General features: G+C 44.0%; 1 protein-coding gene across 2 annotated transcripts in view; it reads left to right on the forward strand.

Moving 5' to 3' along the window:
• LOC114489123 (peptidoglycan recognition protein 3) overlaps positions 1–24,247 on the forward strand; it is a 43,339-nt gene that overhangs the window by 16,672 nt on the left and 2,420 nt on the right. The window contains exons 1-7 of one of the 2 annotated variants that reach the window (XM_036015204.1): positions 5,774–6,073; positions 10,408–10,503; positions 11,768–11,875; positions 12,770–12,971; positions 18,042–18,160; positions 19,162–19,311; positions 22,359–22,557. In XM_036015204.1, coding sequence (XP_035871097.1) covers positions 10,455–10,503; positions 11,768–11,875; positions 12,770–12,971; positions 18,042–18,160; positions 19,162–19,311; positions 22,359–22,557 — 827 coding nt within the window. In that variant the 5' untranslated portion in view covers positions 5,774–6,073; positions 10,408–10,454. Of the gene's footprint in view, positions 1–5,773; positions 6,074–10,407; positions 10,504–11,767; positions 11,876–12,769; positions 12,972–18,041; positions 18,161–19,161; positions 19,312–22,358; positions 22,558–24,247 lie in introns of those variants that run through there. The other variant, XM_028503128.2, reaches the window with a different exon arrangement.

The raw sequence follows: 24,247 nt of genomic DNA on the forward strand, positions 1-24,247 counted from the left end.
ATCATATGATATATATTACATGATGTATAATATAACATGATAATCATAACTCATTCCATATGATGATTTTGGTTCAAGTGGCAAATAAGATGAGGGGGAGAGAAGAGGAGAAGGAAGAAGGATCAGAAGTGTGGCAGGGGGAGGTGGACCAACAAGTGGGGATCCCACGTGTAGTGTGGGCCACTACAGAGTGGAGTTCTCGCTGCAGAATCTCACTTCATTGATGGGGCCCATGTCTCTGAGGCCGTAGCAGGCAGATGATTATTCTAACCTCTGCAGAGCTGAGGGGTTTGAATTTCTCACCCTTCGCCTGACACACAGAATTGCCTGCCCCAACTTGCCTCTTCATTGTGACTAAGGCCTCCAGTTAAGAATGAGGGGACACAAAGCGTAGGTTCTTCCCCACAGGGTTGCTACTCATCAGAGAGGAAGACAATTCTGTGAGTGCATAAATAGAGGTAACTGTCTGGTTTTTGGTGCTGAGCAGTCACCGGGAGAAAGCCACTGGAGTTTCTTCAGATTCCAACACAAAATCGAACAAAGCAACAGGTTTTCCATTCCCAGGACAGAGGGCAAGTCTATGACCTCACATTCTGCTGATGACTTTGGGAGCTTTTCTCCTTCAAGATATTAAACAATGGCCATTGACACGATGTTACTTACCCTCCCTGGATCACTGGGATGTGGGAGGTGGTGCCCACTAGGCTGACGATGACAGCTGGGTTCTAGATTTGGCTCAAAACGACTTTCTCTGTGGTCTCAAGAAAGTCTTGTCCTGTCTGGGCTTTAGTGTTCTTTTCTTTAAAGTGCAGAGTTTGGACCATGTGGAGCTGATTAAAGTTTTTAGATTCTGTGTTATCATGAGCCTCATGGCTACAGGGCCCTCTTCTGAATCCAGGTTTATCTGCTTCGCCACCAGCAGAAGATGCCGTGTCCCATCAGTGTACAGGGACCTCTCCTTCCCAGAGGGATCTAAAGTCTGGGGAGGGTCACGGCTCTCAGAGGTGGGCCCTGATCCCAGTTTTTTCAAGAATGGATTCCAACTCTCTGCCTCTCATCCTATCCCTTCTTTTCAGGTCTCCTTCCAGGGGCTTTCTGCAACCACCATTTTGCCTGGAATTTATTGCCTGCAAACTTCCCTGCACTGTCCAATACATTCACTGTCTACCCACTCCCCATGTCTCTTATGCATGAGGTCTCAGTGTACTCTTCATGGCCCAAAGGTGTCTTCAGACTGTGATTCTGCCCTTTGGGCTCCAACCAGGCAAGACTTGATCATCCTTCTGGCCTCTAGGCTGCTTCACACTGAGAACACTTCTGTTATCTTGGTTCCTTCAACCTTTTCTATTCTAAATGCTTTCCCCTGACATCGTCTCAGCTGTCCCTGGTCACAGAGCTTATCATATCTGTGGACTACCTCACTTCCCAGATTGAGAGTCCTTTATGTTCCCAGTCTCTTCTGACTCTAACACTTTCAATTTCCCCACCATTTTACTCCTTGCTGAGAGCAAGCAGGAAGCCACAGGGTTGTGGCTTAATAGCCTAATTAACACCCTCAATTCCAGCCTTAAAAACCTATTCCTGGTTTTCCAATTCCTCCTTATAATTCGTTGAACTTCTACATCATTTTACAGAGAACATGAATTTCCACATTCTACCGTATTGTCATAACAATTGTTGGTGTTTGTGCCCATGTCGCACCTTATATTATTAACTCCTTGAAAGTGAATGCATTCTCTTCTTACTTCTCCTTGGGTAATAAGCTTCACATAGAGTCAAGCCCTGATAAATGTGTACAGAATAATTAAATAAATAAAATGGGTTTGAATTGAAGGTATCGAGTAACCAGAAATACAATAATGCTACAAATATATATAGAACACTTAAAAGTTCTCAAAAGATACTAAAAAATTTCTAGAGAATTCTGTGGCCCCTTTCCTCTGAAACCTTTAAACTTGGCAGTATATAATAAAGCTGAAATATTTTTTGATGCTCCTGATATTTTTTATATTGTCCAGGAGCTTACAGCTACTTTTCAACATCAATGAAACATTGGAGTGTATTGAAGAGAGATTTAACAAAAATAGTATAAAACCTTCATCTAATATGTGATGTAAAAATCAAATTAATGCTTTTAATAAAGATATGTTCCAGAACTGAGCATAAGGTATAATATGTTTTTTTAATAGTCGATATTGGTATATTGGTTTTTCCTTTTGTCTTTTTTTTTTTTTAAATTGTTGTTCAAATACAGTTTTCTGTCTTTTACTCCCATCCCAGCCCACCCCCTGGTATAATATGTTTTAAAATAACCATTTTAAAATTTATTTTCTCAGTACTAACTTGGCATTATGTTTAGTAAAGTTATTGTTATTATTATATTTTATTGATTATCCCATTACAGTTGTTCTATTCCCCCTTTCACTCCCCTCCACCCTGAACATCCCCTCTCACCCACATTCCCCCCCTTTTAATTCATGTCCATGGGTCGTACAAATAAGTTCTTTGGCTTCTACATTTCTTATACTATTCTTACCCTCTCCCTTTCTATTTTCTACCTACCATTTATGCTACTTATTCTCCATAACTTGCCCCCTCTCTCCCTCTCCCCTGTTGATAACTCTCCTTGTGATCTCCATTTCTGTGTTTCTGTTCCTGTTCTAGTTGTTTGTTTTTGTTTTTATTTGAGGTGTGGTTGTTAATAACTGTGACTTTGCTGTCATTTTACTGGTTATATTTTTTTATCTTCTTTTTCTTAGATAAGTCCCTTTAACATTTCATATAATAAGGGCTTGGTGATGATGAATGCCTTTAACTTGACCTTATCTGAGGAGCACTTTATCTGCCCTCCCATTCTAAATGAAAGCTTTGCTAGATAGAGCAATCTTGGATGTAGGTCCTTGCCTTTCATGACTTGGAACACTTCTTTCCAGCCCCTTCTTGCCTGCAAGGTCTCTTTTGAGAAATCAGTTGACAGTCTTATGGGAACTCCTTTGTAGGTAACTGCCTCCTTATCCCTTGTTGCTTCTAGGATTCTCTCCTTCATTTTTAATCTTAGGTAATGTAATTATGATGTGCCCTGGTGTGTTCCTCCTTGGATTCAACTTCTTTGGGACTCTCTGAGCTTTCTGGACTTCCTGGAAGTCTATTTCCTTTGCCAGATTGGGGAAGTTCTCCTTTATTATTTGTTCAAATAACTTTTCCACTTGCTCTTCCTCTTGCCCTTCTGGTACCCCTATAATTTGGATGTTGGAATGTTTGAAGATGTCCTGGAGGTTCCTAAGCCTCTCCTCATTTTTTTGAGTTCTTGTTTCTTCATTCTTTTTTGTTTGGCTGTTTCTTTCTTCCTTCTGGTCCACTCCATTGATTTGAGTCCTCATTTTCTTCCCATCACTATTGGTTCCCTGTGCACTTTCCTTCATTTCACTTAATGTAGTCTTCATTTTTTTCATCTATTTTGCGACCAAATTCAACTAATTCTGTGAGCATCCTGATTACCATTGTTTTGAACTGTGCATCTGATAGGTTGGCTACCTCTTCGTTGCTTAGTTGTATTTTTTTCTGGAGCTTTGATCTGTTCTTTCCTTTGGGTCTTTTTTTTTTGTCTTTATGCCCCTGTTATATAGTGAGGGGTGGAGCCTTAGGTGTTCACCAGGGCAGGGCAACCCATGTCATTGCATTGTGATGCTGTATATGGGGCAGGGGTCCTAGAGGAAACAATGGCGCTTGCTCTGCTCTCTGCCAGATTTCAGTCACTTCCTCTGCTTCCCACAAGCAAATTGGGCCCTTTAGGTGCTTATTCCCGGGTAGATGGGCTTGTGTACATTCTAGGACCCTGTGGGTCTCTCCAATGAACTCTCCTGTGAGGCTGGGAGTTCCTCCCACTGCTGCCTCAACCTCCATAGGTGTTTTCAATCAGTGGTTTGAGGCTTTATTTCCCTGACCTAGGACCCTGGGTTGTGCGGTCCGTCCCACTCCCCAGTTGTACCTCCTGGTTTATCTGTGTGCGAATGTGGGGCCACCTGGTCTGCAATCCACCACCTTTCCGGGTCTGCCAGCCACCACCTTGCCTTGAGTCCTCTCCACCCTGGCTGCCCATCTCTGCCCCTCCTACAAGTCTGGATGGATGTGTCTCCTTTAACTCCTTGGTTGTCAGACTTCCATGCAGTTCAGTTTTCTGGCAGTTCTGGTTGCTTTTTGTTTTTAAATTGTTTTGTCCTTCTTTTGGTTGTTCGAGGAGGCACAGTGTGTCTACCTACAGCTTCATCTTGGCCGGAAGTAGTAAAATTATTTTTTATAAGTAAGATTAAGTAGGAAGCACAATTCAGTGTTCATAATGCCCTTGAAAACAGATGATTTAAAGAAGTTAGAGGCAAAAATGTTTATGGAAAATGTATTAATGATGTTAACAAATTAAGAATCTCTTGACTATGAGAATAATTTCTCCAATGTAGAAAATATTAGAAAAAAGGAAAATGACTCACTTCTGTTGTGTCTATATCAACCCACCCATGAATCAAACTGATGTTCCAATCTTTTAAAAAATTGGATATGACAGTATCATTTTTAAAGGAAAATTGTACAATACAGATAAAATATTATGGCCTTTTTGGTACTTAGATTTCATTTGAAGTTTGGAAAATTATGATGAACATGCATTATTACTACTAGGTAAAATTTTGCAGTTGAAACTAACTGATGAACATAGTAATAAAAGTGATATTGATTAGACATCCACACATGAGAGTGGAGACTAAGTTATTTCCTCATCTAGTGTGAATCATGCTGAAGTTGGAGCATATTGGCAGCAAAAATACATCAGCTATCTTTTTGAAAACTGTTGTAGCTTTTAAAATGTATTTAACTTGGTTGATATCGGTCACTAGTAGAGAATTTCACTTTTCAAGTGAAATGTATTTAAAATGATCCAACAAAGACTAGTTATCAGTTTTTAAGAAAATTAGATATTGGATCAAGTGTCAAAATTACCACAATGAGTTTTGTTTCCATGAAAGCAAAGCAAATGCATAACAAATCATACTTCTGTGACTTTGAGTTCTTAATTATTGTAGTTAAAAATTTAAAGTGCTACTTTATGTTTAATCATTTGATTCATGTGACTTAGAGAAAGTGACTACTTACTATAATTGTTTTTTTTCCTGAGAAATCAGTGACTACAATTTTTAACTGTGGAAGGAGCACCTTTTCTAGTTCTCTTAAAAATCCCATATGAGCCAGCAGTGGCCTTGCCCCTGTGGTTGACCCCCAGGCTTTAGTCAGGGACCCTCAGTCATACCTATTCTTTCCCTTTTTGGCTGCCACCACTCCCGTATCACTTGGATTTTCTTTCTTTTTTTTTTTTTACAAGTTGTTAAGTTCAGAGTGAGACCCTCTCCTTAGTTTCTCTCTAACTTGCTGTTTCAAAGACAAGCTCATTCTCCTTTTAAGGGATTTTCTACTAATCACAACAGAAAACATCCAGAGTCATAAATAAAAATTTCAGGTATGAGGACTGTCAACCAATGCTTGGTGCCAATTCAATGCTAACAGGAATACCCAATTTGAGGTACGGTGAAGAAAACTTTATTCAGTTTAAAACAGCTCAGTGGTAATTTAGATACAGCAGGGTTGTGAAAACCCAGGTCCCATGGGCACCCTGACATTGTCCAGGCTTCCTGAAGTCTGGGAGGAGGAAGGAGCTCATGGCTCTTGGGCAATCTCGTCCTTTCCCAGGGAGGAGGCACCTGGGCTTATTCACAGGGCGGGTCTCTGCTCTCAACCCGAGTCTGGTTTCACCAAGTTCTCCTTGGTGCTGTGGAGGGAGCAGGCTCAGAGCCTCAGAACTCTGCTTCTTCACCTTTTATTTTTAAGGATCCAGCTTTCCTCCTCTGTGAGAAGCCAGAGCCCAAGGCTTCATTCCAGGGAAAGAGTGCCCTCTAGCGTCGGGAGAGTGAAGGCCAGAGGAGGCAGCTGCTGGCCAAGGAGGGCAGGGCCAAAGCCAAGTCTGAAAGGGAGGAGCTGCCAGCCAATGAGGGGTGAGCAGCCTGCACCCTGACCTGCGCAGGATCCCCAGGTATTTCTGAGTGTGAGTGTGAGTGGGTTTTCTTGGGAAGCCTCTCAGAGAAGGAACTAGATTCTATTAGGTTAACACAGTGGAGAAAGTTGCTCTGGTCTCTCATCTTGAATTCTTCCTAATAAGAAAGTTTTCTCTATTGGCTGTGGGTCCTGGATTTACTTCTACCCAATTTCTTCCCTTTCTCTCTAACCCTGAATCTTATGTATTATGTCTCACTTGCGTCCTTCTTTTGTAAAGTGTACAGAATGCATAAGAATGTGAGCCAAGGTGGCTGAACCTTGGCCCCAGCCTACCCTGTCAGCTCAGCATTTGTGATTGGAGGTGGGAGTGGGACTGGGGGTGGGAGACACCCTGGCATGATCAGAAGCCAGGCTCAAGCCTTGCAGTTTCAGCCCAAAGATGTGACACCTGAGGACAACATTTGCAAGGTAACATTAGTGGTTGAGGAAGCATGCAGATCACCTGTTGACTAGAATTGATTGTTGGTTTCCAGGTAGCTTTGCAGGAGGCTAGCCTACAGAGCTTCCCTCTTGGGCAAGTTAATCCTTGTCTCTTGTTTGGCCCATGAAGGAGTCTGAACACTGTCCTGCCTGTTTATTAGGTGCCTGTCCTCATCTGTGATGGGCTTATTTTTTTCTTCAGTGCACAGTTTTCTCAGATGAAAGAAATATTCAGCATTTATTTATTTATTTATTTATTTATTTATTTATTTATTTTTTGCCAAGAGATTGCTTGTTCTAATTTAAGGAAGCTCCCACATGCTCAAGTCTTAAATAGTGGTTCTAAACATTTTCCATCTGAGGACCACTGATTATTAAAAAAAAAAAACTCTGGAGGGTGATTATCTCCCATTTTACCTCAAACCTCTCCCTGTAGTTTCTCAGTAGGATAATTGGGAGAAGAGTTGATGTTTTGATTGATACCCCAGGGAGCCGATATTTCATTTTGATTAAACGCAGGTAAGAATTAATTTCTTCCTGACAGCAGAAAAGATTCCTGCAACTGGAAAGGACTGTAGAGGTCCTGGAGTTTAACCTGTTGGGCCCACATTGAAACTCCACCGCCAGAAAGTCAAGCGGGTTGCAGAGAAGTTTCAGGCACAGACTATGAAGTCAGACAGACCTGGGTGTTGTCCTACTCTGCTCCTACTGGTTGGGTAACTTAGGCCCAGTTTCCTGATGGTAAGAGTGGGTCTCATAGAGCACTGTGAGGAAATTTAATGGAACATTTGTGGAGTCCTTCACAAACACCTGTAATATAGGATGTAACTATTGCTGTTATTAGCATCTGGTAGGATTTTTGTAGGGTAGAGGACCAAATTGGATGATCTGCCACAACTCTGACTCTCAAATAGTGCTGGGGATGAAGCTCGTCCTGGCCCTACTTATAGTTTAGTTCTTCTGAGCCTCAGTGTGTTCACTTATAAAAGTAGGGTTAATAAAGATTACAACTAAAATATAGAACAACCATCACTCAGAACAGTCAGAAATCTAGTTGAATGAAGTCTGACAACCATGGAATTAAAGAAACCACATCCATCCAGACTGGCAGGAGGGGTGGAGACATGGAAAGGGCTGGTCCCACATCCACATATGGTGTATAAAAATTCAGGAGGGGTATCTCAAGAGCAAGGAGTTCCAGCTGCACACCAGGCTCCCTAGCCCAGCATTCCAGTGCCAGGAAGAGAAGTCCCCAAACTTGTGGCTGCAAAACCCAGCAGGGATTAAGTTGGTGGAAGAAACTTCTGAAGTCCCAAGCAGTTCTCTTTAAAGAATCCACATATGTACTTAGACTCACTCTGTCTGAACTCCAGCACTGGGGTAGCAGCTTGAAAGGCACAAATGGCATATGGGGAGGAAGTGAAATGTCTGGCATCAATGTGGGAGCTGGGGGAATTGCTTTCTCCCAGAAAGAATGGTGGGCAGAGTCCATTGTCCCCTTTTCTGAGCCCTTCTCCCACAGAGCCAGCAGGTGGGTGCCACATCTGAGACTCCATCAGCCTGGCTAACACTGTTTGCCCCACATGGAGATCCCTAAGACTCCATCCCATCCAACTTATGGGACCACCTGAACTATTAACTGTGGCTTTTCCATATGAATGGTTGGTTTTGGCTCATGCTCACAACTTCCTAAATTCTATCAAATAAGCAATAGCCAGTCTCAGTAAGCCCCCAGCTACTGTACTTTTTGCTAAGTGGCCCCAGGCGTGGCAGTAGCAGCAGTCAGCCTAGCTTCATAGTTTGGTTCTGCCTGGAAATCTCCAAGCCCAGCACAAGTAGCAGCCATCTCAGAATGCTTTATAGCTCAGGGAGGGTGGCTCTGGGCAGGACACAGGTGGAGGCTGACCTTGGCCTGCACCACCTGGGATACCCCAGAGCCTATGCACCCAGTGGATAGCTACAGACCATGTCAGAGCACCACTACCCTGCTCCTGTATAGCTCATTTGCCAAGGAGGGCAGAAGTTGGTGGTCAGTGGTCACAGAAAGTCCTTGCACTACAAGAGGAGAGTGTACTCAGCCAACACAGAGGGTGCACCTGGAGTATCCAGCTTGAGTGATAGGAGAGGCTGTGCCACTGGACCCTACAGGTTACCTACTATATTAGATCATGTTACCAAGACAGGGATTCATAGTAGCTCTACCTAATACATAGAAACAAACACAGGGAGGCTGCCAAAATGAGGAGGCAAAGAAACATGACCCAAGTGAAAGAACAGATCAAAACTCCAGAAAAAGAACTAAACAAAATGGAGATAAGCAATCTATCAGATGCAAAGTTCAAAACACTGGTTATAAGGATGCTCAAGAAACTTAGTGAGGACCTCAACAGCATAAAAAAGATAGAGTCAGAAACAAAGAATACATTAATTGAAATAAAGAACAGTAGAGTAGATTAAGCTGAGAATCAAATTAATAATTTGGAGCATAAGAAAGCAAAAAACAACCAATCAGAACAACAAGAAGAAAAAAGAGCCCTCCAAAACAAGCATGGTGTAAGCACCTCTGGGACAACTTCAAGTGTTCCAACATTCTCATCATAGGGGTGCCAGAAGGAGAAGAGAAACAGCAAGAAACTGGAAATCTATTTGAAAAAATAATGAAAAAAATTTCCCTTATTTGGTGAAGGAAATAAACATGCAAGTCCAAGAAGCACAGAGAATCCCAAACAAGATGGATGCAAAGAGGCCCATTCCAAGACACATCATAATCAAAATGCCAAAAGTTAAAGATAAAGAGAGAGTTGTAAAAGCGGCAAGAGAAAAGAAGTTAGTTACCTACAGGGGAGTTCCCATAAGACTGTCATCTGATTTCTCAAAAGAAACTTTGCAGGCTAGAAGGGACTGGCAAGAAATATTCAAAGTCATGAAAAGCAGAGAACTACAGCCAAGAGTGTTCTACCCAGCAAAGATATCATTTAGAATTGAAGGGCAGATAAAGAGCTTCCCAGACAAGAAAAAACTAAAGGAGTTCATCATCATTAAACCATTATTATATGAAATTTTAAAGGGGTTTATTTAAGAAAAAGAAGATCAGAACTACTGACAATAAAATGGCAATAAATACATATCTACCATCAATTGAGTCTGAAAAACAAACTAAGCAAGCAGGAAGAACAGAGACAGAATCATGGATACAGAAAGCATATTGATGGTTGCCAGATGGGAGGTAGGTGTGGGGGAATGGGTGAAGAGGTGAGGAGATTAAGCAGTACAAATAGGTGATTACAGAATAGCCATGGGGATGTAAGGTACAGCACAGGAAATAGGGTAGCCAAAGAAATTATATACATGATCCATGGACATGAACAAGGGTGGGGGCATTGCCTGAGGGAGGTGCGAGGTGCTGGGCAGTGACAAAGGGGGAAAAATCAGGACAACTGTAATAGCATAGTCAATAAAATATAATTAAAAATACTTTAAAAATGGGGTTCATAATATATGAATTGTTAAAGGATTATATATAAACTTACAGCACATATGTGAAATTATCTGCACAGGGTTTATTCATAACAGCTACTAAAGGATTTTAGAAATTGTTCTTATCTGTACTGGAAGGCTTCAGATGAGGCACTGGGCTCTTCTGAAGGACTAGGAGCTCCCAGGTTATAGGAGGTGGGCAAGGGTGGTGGCTAGATGGAAGTGTTGATGCCCTCACCTCTACTGAGCACCTGCTGAGAGTCAGGCCCTATGTTGGGGATGGTGAGAAGCCTGGCCAGGTGCTGACCTTGAGGAGGTCCACAGTTTGGGCAGGAGGCAGACAGGACACCATGCGGGGTTGTATCCTGTTGGAAAAGTGAGCACTGTTGGATTAACTGTCTGTATCTCTTTCAGGGCTGTGGTCCACATTGTTCTAATTTGTGTCCTGGGACCACGTGAGGATGCTGCTGTTGCTTCTTTTCTTTTCAGCTCTGAGTCTCAGTGCCTGGGGTAAGATTTCTTTCATTGGGTCAGAAGTACTTTTGGCATCAGCCCCAACCTGGTTTCACTTTCAAATTGTCTTCTCCAGACTCATCACTCCTCCCCACTGAGTCTTAACTCAGGGCTGTCCTCCCTATATCCCCATTGCAACGCCTCCTATGGAACCCCAGGGTCACTGTGAGGTGGCCCCTTTTGAGGTGAGGTGATGTTCCCCTTCTGAGCCCAGCTCTGGTGCCTCCTCCCTGCTGAGATGGCTGTAGTCCTCAGTTTCTCCAGTTTGCCCAGCATGCCTTGTCCTCAGTGTCATGGTCATGTATGTGTTCCTGATGACTTTACAAAAGTGCAGAATCTCAGCCTTGGTGGAGACCCTTCCTGACCTTGTTGTGTAGCCAGAGAAACAGGCCACACTGTAGCAGTGACAAGGTCAGTTGTCCAAGGTCATCTGATAACTTTGGGGAGGCTGGAGAAGGTAGTAGTTATGAACATTGCTCTGGGGCCAGACAGTTTGGGTCAGGATCCAAGTCCACGGCTTAAGGCCTGTGTCTCTTAGGCGAGTAACTTAATCTCTCTGATCCTTAGTTTCTCATCTGTGTAGAGGGCGTAGTTGATTTGCTTTGCTCATCTTCTAAAGTGGTTTTAAGCCACAAATCTGATAGTGTTCTTGAGAATGCTTTGTAACCAACAAAGCACAGCCTGTGGGTGGCGATGCTGGTGACATTGCTGCTTCTAGGGATTATTGCTCCCATGCCCTCAGGTACTGGACAGGCAGAGGGAAATGAGACATATTTGTAATGACTAATCCTCAATTAATCCTATCTAAAACACCTAGTTTGTAAGAGCAGTCACAACAGTTGGAAAACTTCTATATTTTAAGAACCTTATCTGGATCAGTAGGTGTTTAGTATGTGTTTCTGTGTTAGCTCAAAATGATGATGACATTTTGGCATGGGACATTCTGATTTATTAATAGGTAAGCAGGTGAAGTGGGAAAGTCTGGGCTGTTCAGATAAGGGACAGAGAGATTGCAGAGTACCCGGAATGGAGGGAGGGTTGGGGGAAGGTGGGAACACGAAGGCGTCATTGGGACAGATGTGAGAGGCAGAGGGAGGGTGAAGCCAGAAAGAAACATCTCTGCCTTGTTTCCTAGAGGAAGCCAGGGAACTTGGGGAGGCAGAGAGGCTGTGGGCTGTGGGGTGGGGATGTGGAGCCCATGCCTCTGGGATGGTCCAGGTGTTCTGTAAGGACCAGCACCAAGTGCAGTGTTCCTTTGTAGGGGACTCTCCTTGGTTCTCCTGGAATGAAACCCAAGCCAGAGGAGTGTCGGAGCAGCTTCGGGACCTGTTTGTCGGCATCTCGCAGTTCATTCAAAAGGGTCGCAATGGTGAGGTGGTTTGGGGTTGGCTGGGGCTGCTTAGGTGGCCAGAATGCTCCTCAGGACTTCATTGTGGTGGGGTGGGGGCAGGTGGGATCCCAAGAGGGGCATTTGCCAGAGTGCCATGGATTGTCTGGAGCCCTCAGGCAAAGGTGAGGTGCAGAAGGGAGAGTGGCCCTGGGGAGGAAAGACAAAGTCCCTATTCTCAGGTCTCAGTAGGAGGGTGGAGATATCCTGTCCCTGAGTGAGCTTCCAGAGGCCCCAAGATGGACACAGACAGGGAGCCTCAGGGAAACTGGGGCCCTTAGGGGCTCTCACAGCCCTGTGCACAGTGACTTTTCATTTGAAAGAGAGAGCCATGTACCTGATGTTCACGGAACTTCCTGTGGGCTCTAGATCTGGGAGTCTTTAGTTTGAGGAGAGTGGCAGAACTTCCTGAGAGTCACCTTTGTGAGGGGAGGGCCAGAGGAAAGACACAATTAGAGACCCGGGGCAAATGCTAGTGAGGACAGTGCTTCCTAAAGCATCCAGGTGAGGTGCTTCAAGAGAAGGTAGCTCAGACCCCAGGGTTGGGCGTGAGTGTCCCTGGGGCTGTTTTCTGAAGATCTCGAGGGAGAAGCCAGCCTGAGAGGAGTTGAGGATGGGATGTCTTCTAGGGAAGTACAAGAAGCCAGTGTTTGGAAATGAAGGCAACTTGACTTCCAGGCTGAACACAGAGTCCAATGGGGAAATTTTTTTAGCCTAAACAGACTATAGAGAATGCAAAGGGGAGGCTGTGGGTGGCAAAGTTCTCCCCCAGGGCCTGTCCCCCCATCAGGGCAGGAGAGGACAAGGGTGGCGCTGGCAGCCTGTCAGGGGAAGTGAGTAGGAGCTGCCATGTGCCATCCTTTGCACCCTCTGCAGGTATCCCCACCATTGTCTCCCGCAAGGAGTGGGGGGCACAATCACTGACCTGCAGGGCCCTGCTGACCCCACCCGTGGCCTATGTCATCTCGGACCAGCTCATGGGGATGGAGTGCCAGGAGCAGAATGTTTGCAGCCAGAAGCTGCGGGACCTTCAGTCCCATTCCATCAACACCAAAGGCTGGTGTGATGTGGCCTACAAGTAAGAGCCTTCCACCTGTTCTGTTTTTCCATTCATGCTGCTTTTAAAAATAAGTACAAAGTGTTAAAACAAACATGCAAAATCCAAAATCCTCCCAGGATCATTAGGAGGGAGGCTGTGAGCTACTTATTCAGATGTGGTCTAGGACTCTGGGAGGTCTGGGAAGGAAGCAAGGGACCTCGTGTAGTCCCCACAGCTGCTCCCTTGCAGCTCGCAGAACATCACAGTTTACAAGGTCTTCACAAGAATTACCCATGTGGGCCCTCCCAGCAGCTCTGAGGAACAGGCAGGAGAAACATTACCAGTCCTGCTTCTCGGGTGAGAACACCGTGGTCTGGGGAGGTTAGAGAGAGTCACACCACTGGGGAGCATGGACCCAGAACTCTTCCCAGACTGCCTGCTCCATTTTCACACACGGACAGGTTTTTATGCTGAGAAGCAGTCCCCACCAGGTACCCTGCGAGGCCACCTCACAGTGACACTGTGGTTCCATAGGAGGCGTGGCTTTGGGGTTGGAGTGAGGACAGCCCCATGTTAAGACAAGTGTGAGGCATGGAGACTGGGTATCTATGCTGAGGATTATCAGTGGAGGCCAAGATTTCCTATATATATGAAGATCTATCTATCTATCTATCTATCTATCTATCTATCTATCTTCATAAGGAAGGAGAGAGTGTGGGAATAGAGCTTTCCTCCCTGAATTCTAAAGACAAATACAAATGCTTTCTGAATTACCCATTTGGAAAGTGTAATCCATGTTCTTAATTTATTTTTAGATGTAAATAAGTAAGAGCAGTTGGAGGCCCCGTTGCAGCTCCAGAGTCCCAGAGGCTGGGGGTGGTAGCAGGGTCTTCGTCCTCCCTCTGGGGTAGCTGTGTTCACTACAGCTCAGCTGCTGTCCCTGCCATGAGAACTGCCACTTCCACTGCTGTTACTGCTGGGTCTCCTCTTCTGCCAGAGCATTTCCAGGGGATTTCAGCTGTTGAGTCTCCAAGTCAGGCTTTGTGGTGACAATTTAACAGCCTGCTGTGGGTACAGTGCAGCTGACAGCAGCCTTGAGGGACTGTTCACAGTGGGCTGATCACTGTGACACAGGAACATGTTGAATGTGCTGGCAGCAAAGCCAGGGGTGTGCTGGACATGCCAAGGCTCCCTGAACCTCAGGCTGATGTCAGTGCAGGACGGGAAGTCTGCCCACCTCCACTCAGGGTCTTTGGGGGACCTCAGGGGAGTGTTCTCTCTGTGTTCAGCTTGCTGTGGAAGCTGAATATGGCAAGAGTCATAACAACATGAATTCTCAAGTCTGTGGTTAGAAAGTGGAGGATGAGAAAGATTTAAAGAAGCAAAGAGAAGGGTGCAGGTAGAATAAAAGAATAATACATTTGTTTTAAAAAATAAACTGAAAAAGGAGACTTCTGGCCAAGATGGAGGTATAGGTAGACACACTGTGCCTCCTTGCACAACCAAAAGAAGGACAACAACAATTTAAAAACAAACAAACAAACAAACAAACAAACAAACAAACAAACAAAAAAACAACTAGAAGTGACAGAAAACCAAACTGTATGGAAGTCCAACAACCAAGGAGTTAAAGAAACATTCATCCAGACCGGTAGGAGGGGTGGAGATGGGCAACTGGGGTGGAGAGGACTCGTGGCAAGGCAGTGGCTGGCAGACCCAGTGAGGTAGTGGATTGTGGAGCGGGTGGTCCCACATTCACATGTAGATAAACTGGGAGAAACAATTGGGGAGGGAAACAGACCACACAATCCAGGGTTCTAGTGCAGGGAAATAAAGCCTCAAACCCTATGACTGAAAACACCTGTGGGGGTTGAGGCGGCAGCATGAGAAACTCCCAGCTTCACAGGGGAGTTCACTGGAGAAACCCACAGGGTCTTAGAACATACACAAGCCCACCTACCTGGAATCAGCACCGGAACAGCCCAATTTGCTTGTGGGAAGCAGGGGAAGTGACTGAAATCTGGCAGAGAGCAGAGCAGGCGCCATTGTTCCCTGTCAGACCCCTTCCCCACATAGTGTCACAACCCAGTGATGTGGGTTGCCCTGCCCTGTTGAGCACCTAAGGCTCTGCCCCTTGTTATGTAACAGGCATGTCAAGACAAAAAAAAAATGGCCCAAATGAAAGAATCGATCAAAACTCCAGAAAAAATACAACTAAGCAATGAAAAGGTAGCCAACCTATCAGGTGCACAGTTCGAAACACTGGTAATCAGAATGCTCACAGATGGTTGAATTTGGTTGCAAATTAGATGAAAAAAATGAAGGCTACACTAAGTGAAATAAAGGAAAATGTACAGGGAACCAATAGTGATGGGAAGAAAACGAGGGCTCAAATCAATGGTGTGGACCAGAAGGAAGAAAGAAACAACCAAACAAAAAAGAATGAAGAAATAAGAATTCAAAAAAATTAGGAGAGGCTTAGGAACCTCCAGGACATCTTTAAACATTCCAACATCCAAATTATAGGGGCACCAGAAGGGGAAGAGGAAGAGCAACAAGTGGAAAAGTTATTTGAACAAATAATAAAGGAGAACTCCCCTAATCTGGCCAAGGAAATAGACTTCCAGGAAGTCCAGGAAGCTCAGAGAGTCCCAAAGAAGTTGAACCCAAGGAAGAACACACCAAGGCACATCATAATTACATTAGCCAAGGTAAAAATGAGAGAAGGAGAGAATCCTAGAAGGAGCAAGAGATAAAGAGACAGTTACCTATAAAGGTATTCCCATAAAACTGTCAACTGATTTCTCAAAAGAGACCTTATAAGCAAGAAGGGGCTGGAAACAAGTATTCCAAGTCATGAAAGACAAGGACCTACATCCCAGATTGTTCTATCCAGCTAAGCTTTCATTTAGAATGGGAGGGCAGATAAAGTGCTCCTCAGATAAGGTCAAGTTAAAGGACTTCATCACCACCAAGCCCTTATTATATGAAATGTTAAAGGGACTTATCCCCCCAGGACTCATCCTTTCGAGGGACCAAGAAATAGCCAATCTATCAGATGCACAGTTCAAAACACTGGTGATCAGAAAGCTCACGGAATTGATTGACTTTGGGCGCAATTTAGATGAAAGGATGCAGGTTACCATAAAAGAGATGCAGGAAGATATGCGGAGGAGAGCCAATAGTGAAAGGAAGGAATCTGAGTCTCAAAACAATACAGTGGACCAGAAGGAAGATAGAATCAACCAAGCAGGAAAGCATGATGAAATAAGAATTCAAAAAATCGAAGAAAAGGTTAAGAGCATCCAGGACACCTTTAAATGTTCCAACATCCAAATTATAGGGGTACCAGAAGGGGAGGAGCAACAAATGGAAAAGCTATTTGAACAAATAATAAAGGAGAACTTCCCCAATCTGGCAAAGGGAACAGTCTTCCAAGAAATCCAAGAAGCTCAGAGAGCCCCAAAGAAGTTGGACCCAAGAAGAAACACACCAAGGCACATCATAATTACATTAGCCAAGGTAAAAATGAAGGAGAGAATCCTAGAAGCAGCAAGAGATAAGGGGACAGTAACCTACAAACAAGTTCCCATCAGACTGTCAGCTGATTTCTCCAAAGAGACCTTGCAGGCAAGAAGGGGCTGGAAAGAAATATTCCAAGTCATGAAAGACAAGGACCTACATCCCAGATTGCTCTATCCAGCAAAGCTCTCATTTAGAATGGAAGAGAAGATAAAGTGCTTTTCAGATAAGGTCAAATTAAAGGAGTTCATCATCACCAAGCCCTTATTTTATGAAATGCTAAAGGGACTTATCTAAGAAAAGAAGATAAAGAAAAGACATGTATAGTAAAAGGACAGCAAACTCACAATTATTAACAACCACACCTAATGCAAAACCAAAAGAAACTAAGTAAACAACTAGAACAGGAACAGAACCACAGAAATGGAGGGCACATGGAGGGCTAGCAGTAGGCGGGGGGAGGAGGAGGGAGGGGGAAGGGGTATAGAGAATAAGTAGCATAGAATGTAGGTTGAAAATAGATGGGGGAGGGCAAGAATAGTATGGGAAATGTAAAAGCTAAAGAACTCATAAGTATGACACATGGACATGAACTAAAGGGGGGGAACGTGGGTGGGAGAGGGGGTACAGGGTGGAGGGGAGTGAAGGGGGAAATGGGACAACTGTAATAGCATAATCAATAAAATATATTAAAACGAAGAAATGTTAAAGGGACTTATCTAAGAAAAAGAAGATAAAAAATATAAACAGTAAAATGACAGCAAAGTCACAGTTATTAACAACCACACCTCAAATAAAAACAAAAACAAACAACTAGAACAGGAACAGAAACACAGAAATGGAGATCACAAGGAGAGTTATCAACAGGGGAGTGGGAGGGGGAGAGAGGGGGAAACGGTATAGAGAATAAGTAGCATAAATGGTAGGTAGAAAATATAAAGGGGGAGGGTAAGAATAGTATAGGAAATGTAGAAGCCAAAGAACTTATAAGTATGACACATGGATATGAACTAAAGAGGGGGAAAGTGGGTGGGAGGGTGTGTCCAGGGTGGAGGGTAGTGAAGCGGCAAAATGGGACAACTGTAATAGCATAATCAATAAAATATATTAAAATATAAAGTGAAAAAGGGAAGATTCTAAAGAAGTTTCTGTGATAAAGAAGAGTTTACAGGCACTCCCGAAGAGAAACTGAAGAAAAAGTCATGTAATAAAAAGGAAGTCCTGAATTTAAGTTGTTTTAAATGTTCAAGTGATTGATTCTATAATTAAAAACTTGACGAATGCATTCTTACACCCTTGAAATATGTTAAACTAATGTCCTGAGGTTCAAATTCCACTTCAAACCAAATGAGCATTTTTAAAGAGAGGTTCTGTGAAGCACATGTAAATGAAGTCACAACAACATTTAAAGACATCTGGGAAGTCTAAACTGGGTGACCCCCCCCCCCCCCCCCGGCCTCACTGTTAGGTCACTGAAGCTTAGTGCATTTTTTTATGAGCCCCTAGAACACTTTTCCTTCTGAGGATGGGTGAGAGATTGCCTGTCATAGGGATTTGCCATTCAATCCATGTTTCCTTGCCTGGCAGCTTCCTGGTTGGGGACAATGGCAGGGTGTATGAAGGTGTTGGCTGGAACGTCCAAGGTCTGCACACTCAGGGCTACAACAGCATCTCGCTGGGCCTTGCCTTCTTTGGCACCAAGGAAGGTAATGGTCATCCCCTCTGTCCCTCTGCCAGAGTGTTGTCTATACTTCCTTCGCTCCCTCATCTCCACACCCCTCTCTTTTCATTTTCTTCTTTTGAATTTTTTATAGAATTTGTTTGAGTCAAACTGACCATGTAGGCTTGGGAAGTTAGATCTCAAATGCTGCCCACGCTCCTCTCCTTTCAGCCTATCTCATACTGTCCTGAAGTTCTTTCCTTGCTTGGATTCTATGACATGGCACCCTTTTTGTCCTCTTCCTCTTCTCTGGTCTGTGCTCTGGTGAGGCTGACACTGCTTGAGCTCAATTTTGCCATCACTTCTGGAGTCTGAAGTTGTGTGACACTGAGCTGCACCTGGCAAAGGCAGACAGGCATGGCCTCTCTCTTCCTCCAGCATCTCCCATGGGGAAGACCCAACCAAAGCCAGCAAGCAAGGAAGTCTGAGGAATGTCCTTTGCAGCTTTTTAGCTCCCTGCAAAACAGAGGCAAGCACAGGGCAGGATGGAGTCAAGAGCTAATAGCTAAATGACTGACTGGCACCTGCCAGATCCTCATCTGCCAACTGGGCTAGGAACAACACTTATCTTAGAGGTTTTCTTTGAGAATTATATGAGTTAATGGATGAAGAGAGCACTTGCCACATGCTGGATTGTGGGAGCCACTAAGTAAGTATTGTCACCCCTTTCTCCATGCTAGGGAGTGCCTGCTTTGGTCATGTAGGCCTCTCTTTGCATGTAGCTTTTATTGCCTCCCAGCTCTTCCACCTAAAGATGGTGTGAATAAAAGTCTTAGCACTTGAAAGAGGTCACCAACTTGGTCTCCAAGAGCTCTGTCCAAGTAGTTCCTTGCCTCTTAGACTCCCTGTCCTGGCTACTGGACCAGCTTCCTCTCTTCCCATTCATCAGCTATTTAGGGTCAGGTGGCCTCCTTATCCTTCCTCCAGATCTAGACCGTGTTGGAGTTTTTTGGTGACAGTTTGGTGTTCCATGTCATCCTCTTCCAGGCAGCAGTCCCAGCCCAGCTGCCTTATCAGCTGCAGAGGACCTGATCTTCTACGCCATCCGGAAAGGTCATCTGTCACCCAGGTATATTCAGCCACTTCTCTTGGAAGAAGAGGTGTGCCCAGCCCATAAGCAGCCAGTGCCCAGGAAAGGTAAGGTCCTCAGTCCCAGCTCGCCTTCCTCTCAGTGACACTCAACCATTAGGGGCAGGATTTTGGACCAAGGACACCTCACGCTGAGATCCAGAAAATTCTGAGAGGGTACTTTCCTGATCTCTCCTTCTCATTGGAATGACATAGCCATGGAGCCATTTTTGACATAAATATGTATATACACACATTTTTCACTTCATCAACAGATATTTACTGAATACTAAGTGTTTTTCTAGGTACTAAGGCTACAGCCATGAAAAAAAAAAACAGAAAAAACTTCATATTTCTGTGAAGAAAGACAGAAAATAAAGAAATCAACAAGTAAAATACATGTGATGTCAGATGGCAGGAAGGCTTAGAGAAAAATACAGTGTGGTAATGGGGAACTAAACACACACACACAAATTTGTGTACACTAAGTGAGCACATACACACAACCTGTCTAAGTGCAAAACTCAGCCAACCTGCAACATGACCAGAGTGGTGAAAAAAACTTGCCTTCACAGATTACACTGACATCATAGTGAATATTTCAAGAAACTGGATGATGAAAATCATGCCCTGTTTGGGGGTGAGCAAGCAGCAACCTAAAACCAGTACAATTAATGGACACTTCAGTAGCTTAATGCTTTCTGCTAGAGTGGATCTTTTCTTGGACTCAAGGATATTTTTTTTCTTTTTTTAAATATATTTTATTGATTATGCTCTTACAGTTGTCCCATTTCCCCCCTTCACTCCCCTCCACCCTGAATTCCCTCTCCCATCCACTTCTCCCCACTTTAGTTCATGTCCATGTGTCATATTTATAAGTTCTTCAGCTTCTACATTTCTCATACTATTCTTACCCTCCCCCTGTCTATTTCCTACCTACAATCTATGCTACTTGTTCTTTGTATCTTTTCCCCTCTCTCCTCCTCCCACTCTCCTGTTGCTCACCCTCCATGTGATCTCCATTTCTGTGGTTCTGTTCCTGTTCTAGTTGTTTGCTTAGTTTCTTTTGGTTTTGCATTAGGTGTGGTTGTTAATAATTGTGAGTTTGCTGTCCTTTTACTATCCATGTTTTTTTTTTAATGTTTTCTTAGATAAGTCCCTTTCACATTTCATAAAATAAGGGCTTGGTGATGATGAACTCCTTTAACTTGACCTTATCTGAGAAGCACTTTATTTGCCCTTCCATTCTAAATGAAAGCTTTGCTGGATAGAGTAATCTGGGATATAGGTCCTTGTCTTTTATAGGACTTGAAATACTTCTTTCCAGCCCCTTCTTGCCTGTAAGGTCTCTTTGGAGAAATCAGCTGACAGTCTGATGGGAACTTGTTTGTAGGTTACTGTCCCCTTATCTCCTGCTGCTTCTAGGATTCTCTCCTTCATTTTTACCTTGGCTAATGTAATTATGATGTGCCTTGGTGTGTTTCTTCTTGGGTCCAACTTCTTTGGGGCTCTCTGAGCTTCCTGGACTTCCTGGAAGTCTATTTTCTTTGCCAGAATGGGGAAGTTCTCCTTTATTATTTGTTCAAATACGTTTTCAATCTGTTGCTCTTCCTCTTCCCCTTCTGGTACCCCTATAATTAGGATGTTGGGACGTTTAAAGATGTCCTAGAGGGCATCCTAGGTTCCTAAGCTTCTCCTCATTTTTTTGAATTCTTATTTCTCCATTCTTTTCTGTTTGGTTGTTTCTGTCTTCTGGTCCACTCTATTGTTTTGAGTCCCAGTTTCCTTCCCATCACTGTTGGTTCCCTGTGCATCTTTCTTCATTTCTTTTATAGTAACCTGCATTTTTTCATCTAATTTGCAACCAAAACCAACCAATTCTGCGAGCTTCCTGATCACCAGTGTTTTGAACTGTGCATCTGATAGGTTAGCTATCTCTTGGTTGCTCAAAAGGATGAGTTCTGGGGCACTGATTTGTGCTTCTGTTTGAGCCATCTTTCTCTCTCTCTCCTTTTTTTTTTTGGGGGGGGGGACTGGTCGCTCCTGTTACGGTGAGGGGCGGAGCCTTAGGTGTTCACCAGGGCTAGGCACCTCAGTCGCTAGATTGTGACGCTGTAGGTGGGGGCAGGGATGGGAGGGAACAATGGCAGTAGCTCCATTCTCTGTGGGATCTCAGTCCCTTCTCTGGGATCCTGGGTTGCGAGTTCTGCCCTGGTCCACAATCGCCACCTTGCTGGGTCTGCCAGCTGCCGCCTGCGTACTCAGGGTCTGCCCATTGTGATCTTTCACGTCCCAGATGCCTTATGTGCTCCCAGTGGCCATATGTGCCTAGTTCTCCCTGTTCTCCGTGCTGCGACCCTGTGCCCGGCTGCTTCTCTCTGCCCCTTCTACTGGTCTGGATAAATGGGTGTATTTTAACTTCTTGGCTGTCCAACTTCCATTTAGATAAATTTTCTGTCAGTTCTGGGTGTTATTCTGCCTCTAAATTGTTGTTGTTCCAGTCCTGGTTGTGCGTGGAGGTATGGTGTATCCTCCTATGCCTCCATCTTGCTGGAAGTCAGACTCAAGGATATTTTGTATTAACCTTTTAAATATTGTAAATCTCTAAAGTTTTTCTTGCTTTCAGATAGGTGCTATCTTCAATAATGATAATCTTTTCACATTTGTAGAGTTATTTATAGATTTCAAATTACTTCCATGTGTACAAGTGATCAGTTTAGAGAGTCAGCTGATTTCTGCATTTTGGTCCTCTTACGTAAGTACACACACCTGCATACATTTGAAATGCATATTTAGGCAGGTAGGTACACTTGGTCTTTTGAATGGAATGGCCGACTCTGTATGATCAATAGTTCTTTCACTTCTGCTAACACACTGGTTTCCATAGTTGTAATCAAAACCTGTAAATTTTTGCCCCTGTCCACTGGCTGTAGCCACCTGACCCAGACATTCCCTATCTGGCCTTTCCTAGTGCCCCACAGCTGAGTTCATGTTAGGATGTGCCCATGGTGCCAGAGGTTGGGGTGACTGAGGAGCAGCTCAGCCTGCGGTGGTGTGATTATCCATTTGTGGGCACAGACGCATTCCCATGGCCTTGGTTTTTCACCTTGCCACAGCTTGCCCCAGCATCATCATGCGGTCATCTTGGGAAGCCAGAGAGACATACTGCCCTAAAATGAACATCCCAGCCAAATATGTCATCATCATCCACACTGCTGGGGCAACCTGCCACACACCTATGGACTGCCAGGCTCGAGTCCGAGACACACAGTCCTACCACATGGACAAACGGAACTTCTGTGACATTGGATATCAGTAAGTGGGATTGGTGGAAATCTGACCTTCCTTTTCTTCAACGCTATGGGAAAGAGGGCTGTGGGAGGGAATCGATATTTACTGAGCCCTTCCTTTGTGCCAAAGGCTTTACATAAGACATGATATTTTATTTGGGTGAGATTCTGGATTATTATTCAGACATAGCTAAGGGTTAGTATCTCTCCTGGGCATGTTCTCTTCAAGGGGAGACTCTAAAAAGGAGACATTAGAAGTAATAGTGGCAAAGCAAGACTGTGAGACCCTTATGGAAGACCACTGAAGATTTTGCCTATTTTATTTAATCCCTTCCAACCACTTAGAGACACAGGCCCTGCTCACCCTCTTCCTCAGTCTGGCACAACCACAACTTGCTGCCTCTGATGTTAGAATCCTGCGATAGCTCTGGTACTATTTACACCATTTTATACATACAGGATCTTTTTAACCTTTCTGGGCCCTTTAGCCTCATCTCTGCAATTGGGACAGCAATACTATATCTACTTGAAGATGTAGAGTGAAATTTGAATATTATTTTTTGGTTCCTTTAATGCCAGGTCTATCATAAAGAAACACATTGAGTTAATGGAATAGCATAAGCTAAATAGAAGTTGCCTTTGAATTTCATAGAAGGGATGCAGGGTTAGGTGAAGATAAATTGCAATCATTCATCTGTGACTTAATCACAACAGCTTTTGCAAAGTCTCAAGTGAATTTACTTTGGCACGTGACTTATTCTAGACTGGCTGCCTCTCCTCTTAACTCCCACTGTAAAAGCAGCCTTTGCAAATAGAAGAAGCTGCTATTGCCCTTTGCAGGACTTTCCACAGCCTTGCCATGGTTGTTCAGCACAGATAACAGGGAATGGACTATAAATTTGAAAACCCTGAATAGAAAATACCAGAAGCTATTAGCTAATATAAGGGATATTAGTTTTCCTTTCTCATTCAGCTTTCAGGGGCTCAATCCTGTCCCCTGACCTTCAAAACCTGGTATGGTGCCCCCTCACCCTCCAGCCTCATGATGCATCTCTAATCCTGATGTTGACTATAATCAAGACAAAGCACCCGCTCACTCACTGTTTTCTAATATTTTAACCAGTATTCATTGGGTGTCTGCTACATGCCCAGTGCTCAGCAGGATAAATATGGTTCCTTCCCCTGTGGAGGTGAGAAGGAAGATAGCAAACTTCGTAAGGACAAGTAAGAGTGAGGCACTGTAATGGATGAGGAATAGGATGGGCACAGGATGAATCATTAGCAAACTTTTGGGGGAGTGAGTGTGGCAGGCAGGGCTCCAGGTAAAGGGGCATCCAAGTTGGGGCATGGATAAGGAGTGGGGGTTAGTTAGGCAAAGAGGAGCAAGAAATGTCCAGGTGAGGACAGCAGCATATGCTAGGGCCCGGGGTCGAGACAGAGCATGTATCTTTGAGGAACTGAAGAACTTTAACTCATATATAACAGTAGATATCAGAGGAAAATAGTGAGAGGTGAGACTGGAGAGGCCAACAGGAGCCATGTCACAAAGGGCCCTGAAGTGGGTTCTTATAGATTGAATTTGAAAGCAACTAGAAAGTCATGCCCTATGATAAGATTAATATCTTAACAAAGTCATTCCAGGTGCTATTTTAGGAATGGGATGGAAGTGGGCAAAACTCTGGGCAGGGAGTTATTGCAGAAATCCAGACAAAAGG

Source organism: Phyllostomus discolor, chromosome 14, assembly GCF_004126475.2.
Source record: "Phyllostomus discolor isolate MPI-MPIP mPhyDis1 chromosome 14, mPhyDis1.pri.v3, whole genome shotgun sequence".
Taxonomy (NCBI): domain Eukaryota; kingdom Metazoa; phylum Chordata; class Mammalia; order Chiroptera; family Phyllostomidae; genus Phyllostomus; species Phyllostomus discolor.